This window comes from Melospiza melodia, chromosome 3 (assembly GCF_035770615.1).
Source record: "Melospiza melodia melodia isolate bMelMel2 chromosome 3, bMelMel2.pri, whole genome shotgun sequence".
Classification (NCBI taxonomy): domain Eukaryota; kingdom Metazoa; phylum Chordata; class Aves; order Passeriformes; family Passerellidae; genus Melospiza; species Melospiza melodia.
Genome location: NC_086196.1, coordinates 139,955,766 through 139,970,728, shown reverse-complemented (window position 1 = coordinate 139,970,728; position 14,963 = coordinate 139,955,766). Strand labels below are relative to the sequence as shown.

The window sequence follows — 14,963 nt, the reverse complement described above, 5'->3', positions numbered from 1 at the left end:
TCAGAGATTGGCAAGGAAAAATCAGGGATTGGTAAGGAAAAATCAGGGATTGGTAAGGAAAAATCAGGGATGGGTAAGGAAAAATTCAGGGATTGGTGAGGAAAAGTCAGGGATTGGTGAGGAAAAATCAGAGACTGGGAAGAAAAAATCAGGGATGGGTAAGGAAAAACCAGGAATTTGTAAGGAAAAAATCAGGGATTGGCGAGGAAAAATCAGGAATGGAAAAGAAAAATCCAGGGATGGGTTAAAGGCAGCAGCCAGACTGGTGCAGGGAGAGCAGCAAGGGCTGGCAGGGCTCAGGCTGCAGCAGCTCCCTAAAAATGGGATAAAAACTGGGGGGGGTCAGCTGGGGATCATCACCTCATCCTGGGCAAATCCTGGGGGAAACTTGCAGGAAAATGAAATGGGAATGTGGGAATAATATAGGAATATGGGACTATGGGAATACAGAAATATGGAAATGTTAGAATGTGGGAGTGTGGGAATAATGTGGGAATGTGGGAATATGGAAATATTGGAATATGGGAGTTTGGGAACGTGGGAATTGGGCAGAATATGGGAAAATCCTGCGAGCAACTTCCAGAAAAACTGAAATTGAAATATGGAAATATGAGAATATGGAGATGTGGTAATATGGGAATAATATGGGAATAACATGGGAATGTGGGAATTGGGCAGAATATAGGAATATGGGAAAATCCTGGGAGCCACTTCCAGGAAAACTGAAATTGAAATGTGGGAATGTGGGAATATGGGAATGTGGCAATGTAGGAATATGGGAATATAGAAATATGGGAATATAGGAATGCGGGAATATTATGGGAATGTGGGAATTGGGCAGAATATGGGAATATGGGGAAATCCTGGGAGCAACCATATGAAATGGGAATGTGGGAATATGGGAATATGGGAATAATATGGGAATGTGGGAATTACATGGGACTATGAGGATATGGAAATAATATGGGAAGATTGGAAGATGGGAATGGGGCAGATTGATCCCTGCTCTGTCCCACAGTGGGAAGCAGCCAAGTCCTGCACTTTGTTCAGCAGGGGCCTGGGGTGAGAAGGGTGGCTCTGCTTCCCTGGACAGCCCCAGAATTCCAGAATCCCTGAGGCTGGAAAATCCCTCCCAGCCCATCCAGTGCCAGCTGTGCCCAGTGCCCACCTTGTCCCCTGAGTGCCACATCCAGGTGCCACCTGCAGGGATGGGCACTCCAAACCTCCCTGGACAGCCCCTGCCAAGGCCTGAGCACCCTTTCCATGCAGAAATTCCTCCTGGTGTCCACCCTGAGCCTGCCCTGGCCCAGCTTGGGGACATTTCCCCTTGTCCTGTCCCTGTCCCCTGGCTGTCCCCTCCTGTCAGGGACTTGTGCAGAGCCACAAGGGCCCCCCTGAGCCTCCTTTTCTCCAGGCTGAGCCCCTTCCCAGCTCCCTCAGCCTCTCCCGGGGCTCCATTCCCTTCCCAGCTCCCTCAGCCTCTCCTGGGGCTCCATTCCCTTCCCAGCTCCCTCAGCCCCTCCTGGGGCTCCATTCCCTTCCCAGCTCCCTCAGCCCTTCCTGGGGCTCCATTCCCTTCCCAGCTCCCTCAGCCCTTCCTGGGGCTCCATTCCCTTCCCACAAAGGGAGGCAGAGAAAAATCACAAACAACTTGTAATCCAGCAACAATGTAGGTTAGAGACGTCTCATCCCAAAATAGCAGCCTCGGTTTTTGCCAAAGGGAAACATTTCCAACATTTCCAACATTTCCAAGGTGCTGGGATCTGGCAGTGCCTCCTCTCTACCTGCCTGCTCCGCGTGCCTGGGCAGGAGGATCAGGGATTGATTTGTCCTCTGGGAAACTGCAAGTTCAGGGGATTTTAGCAGCGGGAATGACAAATTTCAGTGTTAATTTCACTGGGTTTGTTGCAATTTTAAAGAGAGTTGAAGGTGATTCTGTTCCAGTGTCAGAAATAAATCAAAGAGAAGTTAAAGAACAATCACAAACCCAAGAGTATAAACAGATAATTGGGATTTTACAGACGAGAACTGAGGAAAATCAATCCCTGAGGACTACTGCAACACCTGGAGCTGATCAATACAATTCACTGCACAAGTAATTATTTAATTTATTGTAATTATTGTAATTCATTGCCGAGTTTCTGAGCCGTTTTATCCCCAAACCTCCGCTGGATTTTACCTCACAGCCAATTCCTGCTCCCAGCTGGGAAATGGAGCAGCAGCACCTGGGCAGAGGGCACCGTGCCCCAATCCCCTCGGGATTGGGAAGGAAAAATCAGGGATGGGTAAGGGAAAATCAGGATTTGGCAAAGAAAAAATCAGGCTCCCTGCTCAGAGCTGGGGCTCTGCTCTGCCCTGCTCTGAGCTGGGGAATGGGGAAAGGGAAAGGGAATGTTTAGGGTGTTCCCTGTGCTGGGCTGCCCGGACAGAGATCCCGAGAACAGCCCAAGAACACCCCAAAAATACCCTGAGCACACCCCAAAAACACCCCAAGCACATCCCAAAAAACATACCCTGAGCACACCCCAAAACCAGCCCCAAAACACCCCAAGAGCCCCCCAAAAACGCCCTGAGCACATCCTGAGTACATCCCAAACATACCCTGAGCAAACCTCGAGCACACCCCAAAAACACCCCAAGAACACCCCGAGCACACCCCAAACATGCCCTGAGCAGACCTCGAACACACCCTGAGCTCACCCCAGGAACAGCATGAGAACACCCTGAGCACACCCCAAAAACACCCCAAGAACACCCCGAGCACACCCCAAACACACCCTGAGCTCACCCCAAGAACAGCGTGAGAACAGCCCGAGCACACCCCAAAAACACCCCAAACATACTCTGAGCTCACCCCGAAACCACTCCAAGAACACCTCGAGCACACCCTGAGAACAGCATGAGAACAGCCCCAGCACACCCCAAAAACACCCCAAAAACACCCCAAGCACATCCCAAACATACCCTAAGAACAGCCTGAGCACACCCTGAGCTCACCCCAAACACACCCCGAGGTCACCCCTGTCCAAGCAGCCTCTCCATCCCTTTCAGGATGGCTCCTCCGTGCCCCCAAGCTGTTCCTGCATTCCTGTCCGGGGGGATCCTCCTGCATCCCTCGGAGCCGACCCTACAACGCTCCGAGAACCGATCCTACGAGGCTCGGAGCCGATCCTACGAGGCTCGGGGAGCCGATCTTACAAAGCTCAGAGAACCGATCCCACAAAGCACAGGCAGCCCATCCTACACGGCTCGGAGCGGGCTCAGACAACCGACCCTACACAGGTCGGAGCCGACCCTACAAAGCTCAGAGAACCGATCCTACAAGGCTCGGAGCCGATCCTACACAGCTCGGAGCCGATCCTACACAGCTCGGAACCAACACTACAAGGCTCGGAGCCGATCCTACACAGCTCGGAACCAACCCTACACAGCTCGGAACCGACCCTACAAAGCTCGGAGCCGACCCTACACCGCTCCAAGCGCTACCCCCGGCCCCGGGAGCCGCTCCAGGGCCGTTCCCAGCAGCCGGACCCCGCTCCGGGCCGGTCCCGCCGCTCCTCGGGCCGAGCCCGGCCGGGAGGAACCGGAGCGGGCCCGGAGCCGCCCGGAGGGACCGAACCAGGACTGGGCCGGGAACGAACCAGGAACGAACCAGGACCGGACCAGGAACGAACCAGACCCAGGCCAAGCCCGGGGCCACCCACCTGCCCTGCCCGGTGCCATCCCAACCCCGGGGCACCCACCTGCCCTGCCCGGTGCCCGCTGCCGCCGCCGCTCATCCCGGCCCGGCTCCATCCCGGGGATGGATGCGCGCACCCCGCGCCGTCTCCATGGCAGCGGGGCCGCGGCGGGAGCGCGCACGGCCCGGCCCCGCCAGCGCCGCCCCCAGAGCGCGCTCGGGACGCTCCGGGGGGAGCCGGCCTCCAAATGGGGATTGTTAGTGTTGGTTATTGGGTTTGCAATTTTTTTGCAATTTTTTTTTAAATTTTAATTTTCTTTTTCCTGCTTTTAAAGTTTTTGCAGCAAATAATAATAATAATAATAATAATAATAATAATAATAATAATAATAATAATAATAATAATAATAATAATAATAATAATAATAATAATAATAATAATAATAATTATTATTATTATTATTATTATTATTATTATTATTATTACTATTACTATTACTATTACTATTACTATTACTATTATTACTATATTTTAGTTTTAATTGTCCTAGTTTTTAAGTTTTCGCAGCGACTGCCTCAAAATATATCTTATTATTTATTATTTTAAAAATTATTTTAAAATTAGTTTTTAAATTTGGGTTGTTTTTTTAGTTTTAGTTTTAGTTTTCCCGCTTTTTAAGTTTTCGCGGCAACTGCCTCAAAATATGTCTCATTATTTATTATTTTTAATAAATTTTCAATTTTTTTTTTTAGTTTTAATTTTCCTGCAGCAACTGCCTCAAAATAGGTCTTATTATTAATTTTTTAATATTTTTTTCAATTTTTTTAGTTTTAGTTTTAATTTTCCTGCTTTTTAAGTTTTCGCAGCAACTGCCTCAAAATATGTCTTATTATTATTATTATTTTTTCAATTATTTTTAAAATAATTTTTGAATTATTTTTAAAATTTTGGCGGTTTTTTAGTTTCAATTTTTGTGCTTTTTAAGTTTTCACAGCAACTGCCTCAAAATATGTTTTCTTATTATTATTGATTATTTTTTCAATATTCTTTTAGTTTTCCTGCTTTTTAAATTTTTGCACAACTGCCTCAAAATATGTCTTATTATTATAATTTATTATCTTATTGTTATTATTTATTAATTTTCAATAATTTTCTACATTTTTAAATTTTTTAGTTTTAGTTTTAATTTTCCTGGGTTTTAAGTTTTCCCAGCAACTGCATCAAAATACGCCTTATTATTATTTATTATTTTTTCAATAATTTTTCAATTTTTTTTAATTTTAGTTTTAATTTTCCTGCTTTTTAAGTTTTCACAGCCTAAAAAAATGTCTTAATATTTTTTATTATTTTTTTTCTTCTTTTTTTTTTTTTTTTTAGTTTTAGTTTGAATTTTCCTCCTTTTTAAATTTTCATTTCTTACAAATGTTTCCTAAGTCTACCCCGTGTTCCTCTGCTGGAGGGAGGGAAACAGCCCCCAGCTGCCCAGGAGGAGTTCTTTAACAAACAAACAAAGAAAGAAACAAAAAGAGGATCGCAGAATGAAAAACCAGCCTGGAAAAGACCCCCAGGCTCACTGAGTCCAACCTGACTGACCTCCTGCTTATATTTCACCCCATCCTTCCCCCTGAATAAGTTAATTTAAAATAAATTAACATAAAAGTGCAAAACTTATCTTGCAGTGCCACCCCTGCCATGGGCAGGGATTCCTCTCAGTGCTTCAGCCTGGCCTTGGGCACTGCCAGGGATCAGTTAATTTAAAATAAATTACTATAAAAATATAAAACTTATCGTCCAGTGCCACCCTGCCGTGGGCAGGGATCCCTCCCAGTGCCCCAGCCCGGCCTTGGGCACTGCCAGGACCACTCAGGGAATTCTGTGCCCCCAGGCTCACAGGGAGGATTCCTTGCACTAAATGGAAGAGGCAGATCCTGTCCCACATCCTGTTCCTGCTCCCAGATCCTGACACACAGCCTGCTACAGATCCCAGCTCCTGCTACAGATCCTGCTACAGATCCTGCTACAGATCCCAGCTCCTGTTCCAGATCCTGCTACAGATCCTGCTACAGATCCCAGCTCCTGTTCCAGATCCTGCTACAGATCCTGCTACAGATCCCAGCTCCTGTTCCAGATCCTGCTACAGATCCTGCTACAGATCCCAGCTCCTGTTCCAGATTCTGCTCCTGTCCCAGATCCTGCTCCAGATCTCAGATCCTGTTCCAGATTCTGCTCCTGATCCTGCCACAGATCCTGATCCTGCCACAGATCCTGCTCTACATCCTGCTCCTGATCCCAGATCTGCTACAGATCCTGCCACAGATCCCAGATCCTGTCCCACATTCTGCTACAGATCCCAGATCCTGCTACAGATGCCAGATCCTGTCCCAGATCCTGCTCCTGTTCCAGATCCTGCTACAGATCTCAGATCCTGTCCCACATCCTGCTACAGATCCTGATCCTGCTCCCAGATCCTGCCACAGATCCTGATCCTGCTCCCAGATCCTGTCCTACATCCTGCTACAGATCCTGATCCTGCTCCCAGATCCTGATCCTGCTCCCAGATCCTGTCCTACATCCTGCTACAGATCCCAGATCATGTCACAGATTCTGTCCCAGATCTGCTCCAGATCCTGCTCCACATCCTGCTCTTGTTCCCAGATCCTGCTCTTGTTCCCAGATCCTGCTACAGATCCTGCTGCTGTTCCAGATCCTCCTACAGATCCCAGATCCTGATCCTGCTACAGATCCTGATCCTGCTCCCAGACCCTGCCACAGACCCCAGATCCTGCTACAGATCCTGCTCCAGATCCCAGATCCTGCTCCAGATCCCAGATCCTGTTCCCCCACCCTTGCTCCCAGTTCTGCAGTGGAACAGCAGAAAGCCACTCCTGGAAAAACCAAGCCCAGAGGTTGCTCCTGCCATGGCAGGGACACTGCCACTGTCCCAGGGTGTCCCCGTGTCCTGCCTGGCCTTGGGCACTGCCAGGGATCCAGGGTGGGCACCCTGTGCCAGGGCCTGCCCACCCTGCCAGGGAACAATTCCTCATTCCCGAATCCCATCCAGCCCTGCCATGGGGTGGCTGTGCCACCTCCATGACACTTCAAAACCAAAGATTTAATGTCAGAAATTTACATTAGGTGGGTCTGGAGCCAGATCCCAAACCCCACAGAGGTGATGGAGCACTTTGAGTGATTCCTCCCAGAAAAAAAGTGATCCATGCCAGCACCACCTGTGCTTTACCAACCCCACCCAACCTCCAGGTGCCACCATTCCCCATGCCACACTCTGCCAGCCTAGAAAAGGGGCAGCAGCCTCTGAGCTGACACCCAAACCCAACCATGATCTGCATGGAATTGCCCTGCAACAGCCAGGAATCTCCCACCAGACACAGAATCCAGGAAAAGGGGAAGGGAAAGGGAAAGGGGGAAAGGGCTCAGCTTTTCTGCAGTCTCTCCCCCTGTTTGTTTGTGGGTGCTGATGCTGCTGCAGGTGCTGATTCCCTCACCCAAATCAAACACAATCAGCCCCTGGGCACCCCAAAAGTGACTCCCTGGGGCCTGCAGCAATTCCTGCTTGGAGCTGGGTTCCAGCAGAGAACCTCCCCTGCCTACAGCCCCTCAAACCAGAGGGATTTATTGTTATTTTGGGTGTTTTGCTATTTTTGTTCTTTCAGTGGTGTCACAGCAGCCCCAAGGCCTCATGTCCCTCACACAGACCCCAGCGGGTCCCTTTTGTCCCTGGGATGTCCCTGGGATATCAATCCCTGCTCCCAGGGTTCCTGCATGGGTCAGTGCTGCTGTCCCAGAGCTGTCCTTGGGCCAGCAGGCCCCATGTCCCCATCCTCTGCTTTTCAGGGCACTGGGTTCACATTTAATTAAAGCTGGCAGTGCACAGCAGATGCCTCTGAGCTGCTGCCAGGAGTGGCCGGCCAGCTGTCCCTGTCCCTAGTGCCAGTCCCTGCAGGAGGTGTGACATGTCCCCACCGTCCCTACCACTGCAGGAGCTGCCCACCCCTGTCCCCATGTCCCTGTCCCAGCCCTGTCCCCATGTCCCTCCTGTCCCTGCAGGAGCTGTCCCCATGTCCCTGTCCCCATGTTCCAGCCCTGTCCCCATGTCCCTGCAGCAGGTGCCCAGCCTACAGGGAAAAAGGTGAGTGGATTCCAATCTATGGGACTGGAAACAAAAGGTGTTTGTGGTGAGGCTGAGCTGGGCCCTCTCCTAAATCCAGATTTAGGGCTACAGTGAGCTCCTGCCACTTCCAAGGCAATGCCAGGGGGGAAAGGAAAGCAGTGATGGGTTGGGAAGGGAGAGGCAGTGATGGATCAGGAAGGAAAGACAGTGATGGATCAGGAAGGAAAGGCAGTGATGGATCAGGAGGGAAAGGCAGTGATGGATCAGGAGGGAAAGGCAGTGATGGATCAGGAAGGAAAGCAGTGATGGGTTGGGAAGGGAGAGGCAGTGATGGATCAGGAAGGAAAGACAGTGATGGATCAGGAAGGAAAGGCAGTGATGGGTTGGGAAGGGAGAGGCAGTGATGGATCAGGAAGGAAAGCAGTGATGGATCAGGAAGGAAAGGCGGTGATGGTTTGGGAAGGGAAAGGCAGTGATGGATCAGGAAGGAAAGGCAGTGATGGGTTGGGAAGGAAAGGCAGTGATGGATCAGGAAGGAAAGGCAGTGATGGTTTGGGAAGGAAAGGCAGTGATGGATCAGGAAGGAAAGGCAGTGATGGGTTGGGAAGGAAAGCAGGGATGGATCAGGAAGGAAAGGCAGTGATGGATCAGAAAGGAAAGCAGTGATGGATCAGGAAGGAAAGCAGTGATGGATCAGGAAGGAAAGGCAGTGATGGGTTGGGAAGGGAGAGGCAGTGATGGATCAGGAGGGAAAGGCAGTGATGGATCAGGAAGGAAAGGCAGTGATGGATCAGGAAAGAAAGCAGTGATGGATCAGGAAGGAAAGGCAGTGATGGATCAGGAAGGAAAGCAGGGATGGATCAGGAAGGAAAGCAGTGATGGATCAGGAAGGAAAGGCAGTGATGGATCAGGAGGGAAAGCAGGGATGGATCAGGAAGGAAAGCAGTGATGGATCAGGAAGGAAAGGCAGTGATGGATCAGGAAGGAAAGGCAGTGTTGGATCAGGAAGGAAAGGCAGTGATGGATCAGGAAGGAAAGCAGGGATGGATCAGGAAAGAAAGCAGTGATGGATCAGGAAGGAAAGGCAGTGATGGGTTGGGAAGGAAAGGCAGTGATGGATCAGGAAGGAAAGCAGTGATGGGTTGGGAAGGAAAGGCAGTGATGGATCAGGAAGGAAAGGCAGTGATGGATCAGGAAGGAAAGGCAGTGATGGATCAGGAAGGAAAGGCAGTGATGGGTTGGGAAGGGAGAGGCAGTGATGGATCAGGAAGGAAAGGCAGTGATGGGTTGGGAAGGGAGAGGCAGTGATGGATCAGGAAGGAAAGGCAGTGATGGATCAGGAAGGAAAGGCGGTGATGGATCAGGAAGGAAAGGCAGTGATGGATCAGGAAGGAAAGGCAGTGATGGATCAGGAAGGAAAGGCAGTGATGGATCAGGAGGGAAAGGCAGTGATGGATCAGGAAGGAAAGCAGTGATGGATCAGGAAGGAAAGGCAGTGATGGGTTGGGAAGGGAGAGGCAGTGATGGATCAGGAGGGAAAGCAGTGATGGATCAGGAAGGAAAGCAGTGATGGATCAGGAAGGAAAGGCAGTGATGGATCAGGAAGGAAAGGCAGTGATGGATCAGGAGGGAAAGGCAGTGATGGATCAGGAAGGAAAGGCAGTGGTGGGCTGGGAATTGGATCCCAGTGCTGCTCCTCACCCTCTCCTACAGATGGGAACAGTTTTCCCCAGCCCCTGCAGGACACTGAGGTTTATCTGCAGACTGACTTGAGCTTGGTTGGGTCTGTGTGTCTCAGTTTGTACTTTGGAGGTGAAATGTGACAAAGTGGGGGAGCAGAGAGACCTCAGGCTGCTGAAACCAGCACCAGTGCAGAGGTTTTCCATCCAACCCATGCCTCCAACAGCAGGGTGACAGCAATGCCATGGAGAGGGGACCTGGATGTGAGGCCCTGGCCTGCTCCATGGTGCTGTTTAGATAATTTCATTTAAATAAATGAGAAATCAGAGCCTGATCCAACAGCAGGGTGACAACAATGCCATGGAGAGGAGACATGGGTGTGAGGGCGAGGGCCCTGGGCTGCTCCATGGTGCTGTTTAGATAATTTCATTTAAATAAATGAGAAATCAGGGCCTGATCCAACAGCAGGGGGTTCAGTGGTGGGGAGGGGGTTCAGGGGTACTCACACCATGGGGCTGAAGTTTGGGGGGATCAGGAGGGGTCTCAGGGGTCAGGAGGAGGCCCAGGGCTGGGGAGGGGGCACAGGGGGACTCACAAAATGGGGGACAGGTTCGGGGGGGGCAGGAGGGAGCTCAGGGGCTGAGGAGGGGGTTTAGGGGTTCAGGGGGCTCTCAGGTGGTTTCAGAGGAGTTCAGGGTTACTCACACGATGTGTGCCAGGTCCAGGGGGTCTCAGGGGGTCTCAGGTACTCACACGATGTGTGCCAGGTCCAGGGGGTTCAGGGGGAGGTTCAGGGGGTCTCAGGGGGGTTCAGAGGGGTTCAGGGTTACTCACACGATGTGTGCCAGGTCCAGGGGGGTTCAGGGGGTCTTAGGGGGTTTCACAGGGGTCCAGGGTTACTCACACGATGTGTGCCAGGTCCAGAGGGGTTCAGGGGGAGGTTCAGGGGGTTTCAGTGGTTTCAGAGGGGCTCAGGGTTACACACACAATGTGTGCCAGGTCCAGGGAGGTTCAGGGGGGTTCAGAGGTGGTTCAGGGGTTTCAGGGGGTCTCAGAGGGGCTCAGGGTTACTCACACGATGTGTGCCAGGTCAGGGGGCTCAGGGGAGGTTCAGGGGGTCTCAGGGGTCTCTCAGGGTTACTCACACGATGTGTGCCAGGTTCAGGGGGGTTCAGAGGTGGTTCAGGGGTCTCAGGGGGTCTCAGGGGGTCTCAGGGGGTCTCAGGGGGTCTCAGGGGGTCTCAGGGGGTCTCTCAGGGTTACTCACACGATGTGTGCCAGGTCCAGCGGCCGCTCGGGCTGCTCGGGGAACAGCGGGCGCGGCGGGTCCCGGCTGGGCACGCAGCCCAGGGAGCGGCTGATGGCGTGGGTCAGCTTCTTGGCCGGGGATTTCTGGGGGAAAAACGGGGAAAACGGGCTTGGACGGGGAAATGGCGTTGTACGGGGGAAAAACAGGGGAAATTGGGTTGTACTGGGGAGAGGGGATTGTACAGGTGAGAGGGGACAGCACAGGGGAACAACAGGGAAATGGGATTGTACAGGGGAAATGAGATTGTACAGGGAAATGGGATTGTACAGGGGAAATGGGATTGTACAGGGAAATGGGATTGCTGGGGAATAACAGGGAAAATGGGGTTGTACAAGGGAAATGGGATTGTACAAGGGAAAAACAGGGGAAATGGGGTCGTGCAGGGGAAATGGCGTTGTACAGGGGAAATGGGGTTGTACAGGGGAAATGGGATTGTACAGGGAAATGGGATTGTACAGGGAAAATGGGATTGTACAGGGGAAAAACAGGGAAATGGGGTTGTACAGGGGAAATGGGGTTGCACAGGGAAAATGGGATTGCTGGGGAAAAACAGGGAAAACGGGATTATACAGGTGAGACAGGGATTGTTGAGGGGAAATGGGATTGCTGGGGAAAACCAGGGGAAATGGGATCGTACAGGCGAGAGGGGATTGCTGGGGAACAGCACAGATGAGAGGGGACTGCACAGGTGAGACAGGGATTTCTGGTAATAAGCACAGGTGAGCCCGTGATTTCTAGGGGAACAAGCACAGGAGAGACTGGGATTTCTGGAGAAACAACACAGGTGAGACAGGGATGGCTGTACAGGTGACCCCGGGGGTTTCTGCAGGAACAAGCACAGGTGAGGACAGGAATGTTGCCCCCATGGATAAAGTGACAAAACTCTCCTTTGTCCCCTTAAAAAGGAAATAAACCCATATGTTTCTCTCCTCAATTAGGTGAAAAGACACCTCATAGGATCTGGGGGACTTCACCTCAAACTTAAGGATAGCCAATTGGACAGGAGCCAAAAAGTCCCACCTGAGCAATTTACCAGAAAAAGAAGAGACCAAGGAAACCAATCCCTTTTGTGAGGTGTTTTACCATGGGCAAGGACCCCTGGCTCAGTTTTTCTCTGTTTGTTATTTTGCCTTTTATCAAACCCTTTTTGTTTCCAACATTGCAACAGAAGCCATCTTGCTGATTTTATGCCTTCTAAGGTATAATATTTATATATATAGAATATATTTTCTATATTTTCTAAGGTACATTATATATATATATTATATTTTTATATATATAATATATATATATAATATATATTATATATTTTATGCCTAGCTGAGCTATCTCAGGCGTGAAATAGATCTTCAAGAGCTTGCGAGACCTGGCCCAAATAGACCCAAATTTCAGAATTCCTGGGGGAATCAGCACAAGAAATTCCCCCAGGATTTTGGGGGAACCAGCACAGGTGAGCCCAGGAAGGAAGGGCAGGGCAGGCACACACACCTGGCACAGGCAGCAGAGGGCACAGGAGCAGAAATGCCCAGCACTGCTGGGAAATCTGTGCACTGGGGATCGAGCTCTGGGAGGCTCTGAAGGGCTCTGACAGCGGAAATTGAAAATTTTAACAAAAGGATGGAAGATTAATAAATAAACCAATTACACCTGGGGGCTCTCAGAGGGATGAATCCCATCCCATTAAGGGATTTTCACATCACTCTCTGAACACAGAGGGGCATTTTGAGGGCAGGAACAGCCCCTTGCCAAATTTCTGTCCTTTACAGCAGAGCCAAGCTGGGGCAGGGCTGGGACAGGCAGGAGTGAATTTATCTCATTTCACAACTCCCCTCAGCGGTGCTAAATTATTGTTGTCACTGCTAGAAATGAAGGGATGGGACTACTTTCAAGCTAAGAACAATTTATTTCTTAATAAATATAAATGTTAATATCAGAGGCTGTCAGATTTTAGAGGAGCAAGCATTTGGCTGCAGTTTAGGAGTAGTCACAAGTTTCTTCATTACAAGGCAATATTTAACTTCCTAAACTAACTGACAGCTGCCACAGGATTTCTTTTACTTTTTTAACCTATCACTTTTACTTATTTCTGCTGCATTATTGGATACTTTTATTTAATGGGCTTCTAATTCACAGGCTTTTATTGTAACTTCTAAACTCTCAGTTTATTCCACAAAACCACACCCTTGCATTATAAACCCTTCACCATTTTGCCCAGTTCCAGAATATTTAAGGCATATTCTTACTTACAACTATAGAAACACACATTTATGAATTTTTTTTTTTTGTTAAATGTCTGTGTATTGTATTTTTACATTGTATTTTTACATTGTATTTTTACATTGTATTTTTACATTGTACTTTTACATTTACATTTTTACATTAATCTGTCATCTAAGTCTACAGATTAAACTATTTAGAGTCTGTAGAAGTTGTTTTTGTTTTTCTGATTCTCACACTAAATGGCCTCAAAGAATTGGTAATCCTGGGTCCTGGGCCTTCACAATCCAGTTTCTCACTTATTTAAGGCATATTCTTACTTACATCTATAGAAACACACATTTATGATTTTTTCCTGCTAAATGTCTGTGTATTTTATTTTTACATTGCATTTTTACATTTATATTTTTACATTTGTATTTTTACATTTATATTTTTACATTAATCTAGGTGTCATCTAAGGCTATTGATTAAACTATTTAGAGTCTGTAGAAGTTTTTGTTTTTCTGATTCTCACACTAAATGGCCTCAGAGAATTGGCGATCCCGGGTCCTTGGCAATGCTGGTGACACCCACAGGAATGACCAAAAAATGGGGTTTAAATCCCAAACTGACTTACAAAATTAATTCTGAAAATGCTGCTGTGCTCCCAGCAGTGACATGGAACCCTGGGGATGGTCTTTTCCAGCCCTAATAATTCCATAATTCCATATGGGAGCTCAGACATCAGCTGGCAGCTCCTCTTGCTGCTCTCCTTCACTGGCACCCCAGGAAAGGGCAAGCCCTGGCTAATTACAGCTCTGGATTTAATTACAATTATTAATTATTAATGGTAATCATTAATTAATTACAATTATTAATTACTGCTGCTGTACAACACTTCAGAGTGGGACCAGCTCCCAAGGGACACTCAAGTGAAAATTCAGATTACCAGTGGTTCAAATAGGAGTTACATAAACACCATCAGTGCCTGGCAATTACTGATAATTGATAATTAACACCAGTCACTGCCATGGAGTCAATTCCTGCTGGTGTCCAGCCTGCCCTGGAGGTGCAGCCTCATTCCTTCCAGGTCCTGGAGTTTTTATTTATCAGCCCCCAGCTCCATCCTGGGGAGCAGCAGAATGGTGGGAAGGCCCTGGAGAGACTCTGGAATGGGCACTTGGTCATCCCAAATCATCAAATCCTGAAAGGGTTTGTGTGGAAGGGACCTTAAAGCTCAAATCATTCCTGCCCCTCTGCTTTAATTCCTTTGAAATCCTATGAAAACCACAATCTGGTTTTATATCATTGATCCCACAGAGAATTCAAATTATGCACACAAGATGTGATTACTCCACACTTAAACCCCTCGTTTTCCTAAACTAATTCTTCACCTGCTGAAAATGCCCACATTTATTTCTCTCTGAATTTGGTCATTTGAGGCGTGGAGGGACAGACATGGGGAATGGCTCCCAGTGCCAGAGGGCAGGGCTGGATGGGATATTGGGAATTGGGAATTGTGCCCTGGCAGGGTGGGCAGGCCCTGGCACAGGATGCCCACCCTGCATCCCTGGCAGTGCCCAAGGCCAGGCTGGACACTGGGATGGGAGCACCTGGGACAGTGGGAGGTGTCATGGTGCCCATGAGGAAGGCCTTACCCATGAGGGTGCTCTGACCAACAGGATGTTCCCTGCCATGAGGAAAGCCTTACCCAGAGGAGTGCTCTGACCAAGAGGATGTTCCCTGCCATGAAGAAGGCCTTACCCATGAGGGGTGCTCTGACCAAGAGGAGGTTCCCTGCCATGAGGAAGGCCTTACCCATGACGAGTGCCTTGCCCAAGCAGGAGGTTCCCTGCCATGAGGAAGGCCTTACCCACAAGGAGTGCTCTGACCAAGGAGGAGGATGTTCCCTGCCATGAGGAAAGCCTTACCTGAGGAGTGCTCTGACCAAGCAGGAGGTTCCCTG

General features: G+C 49.2%; 1 protein-coding gene across 7 annotated transcripts in view; it reads right to left on the bottom strand.

The window, feature by feature from the left end:
- The window catches only part of DTNB (dystrobrevin beta), a 131,832-nt gene that overhangs the window by 83,837 nt on the left and 33,032 nt on the right, over positions 1-14,963 (bottom strand). For all 7 annotated transcript variants that reach the window (XM_063153272.1, XM_063153271.1, XM_063153276.1 and 4 more), the window contains one exon: positions 10,757-10,881. In XM_063153272.1, coding sequence (XP_063009342.1) covers positions 10,757-10,881 — 125 coding nt within the window. The remainder of the gene's footprint in view (positions 1-10,756; positions 10,882-14,963) is intronic.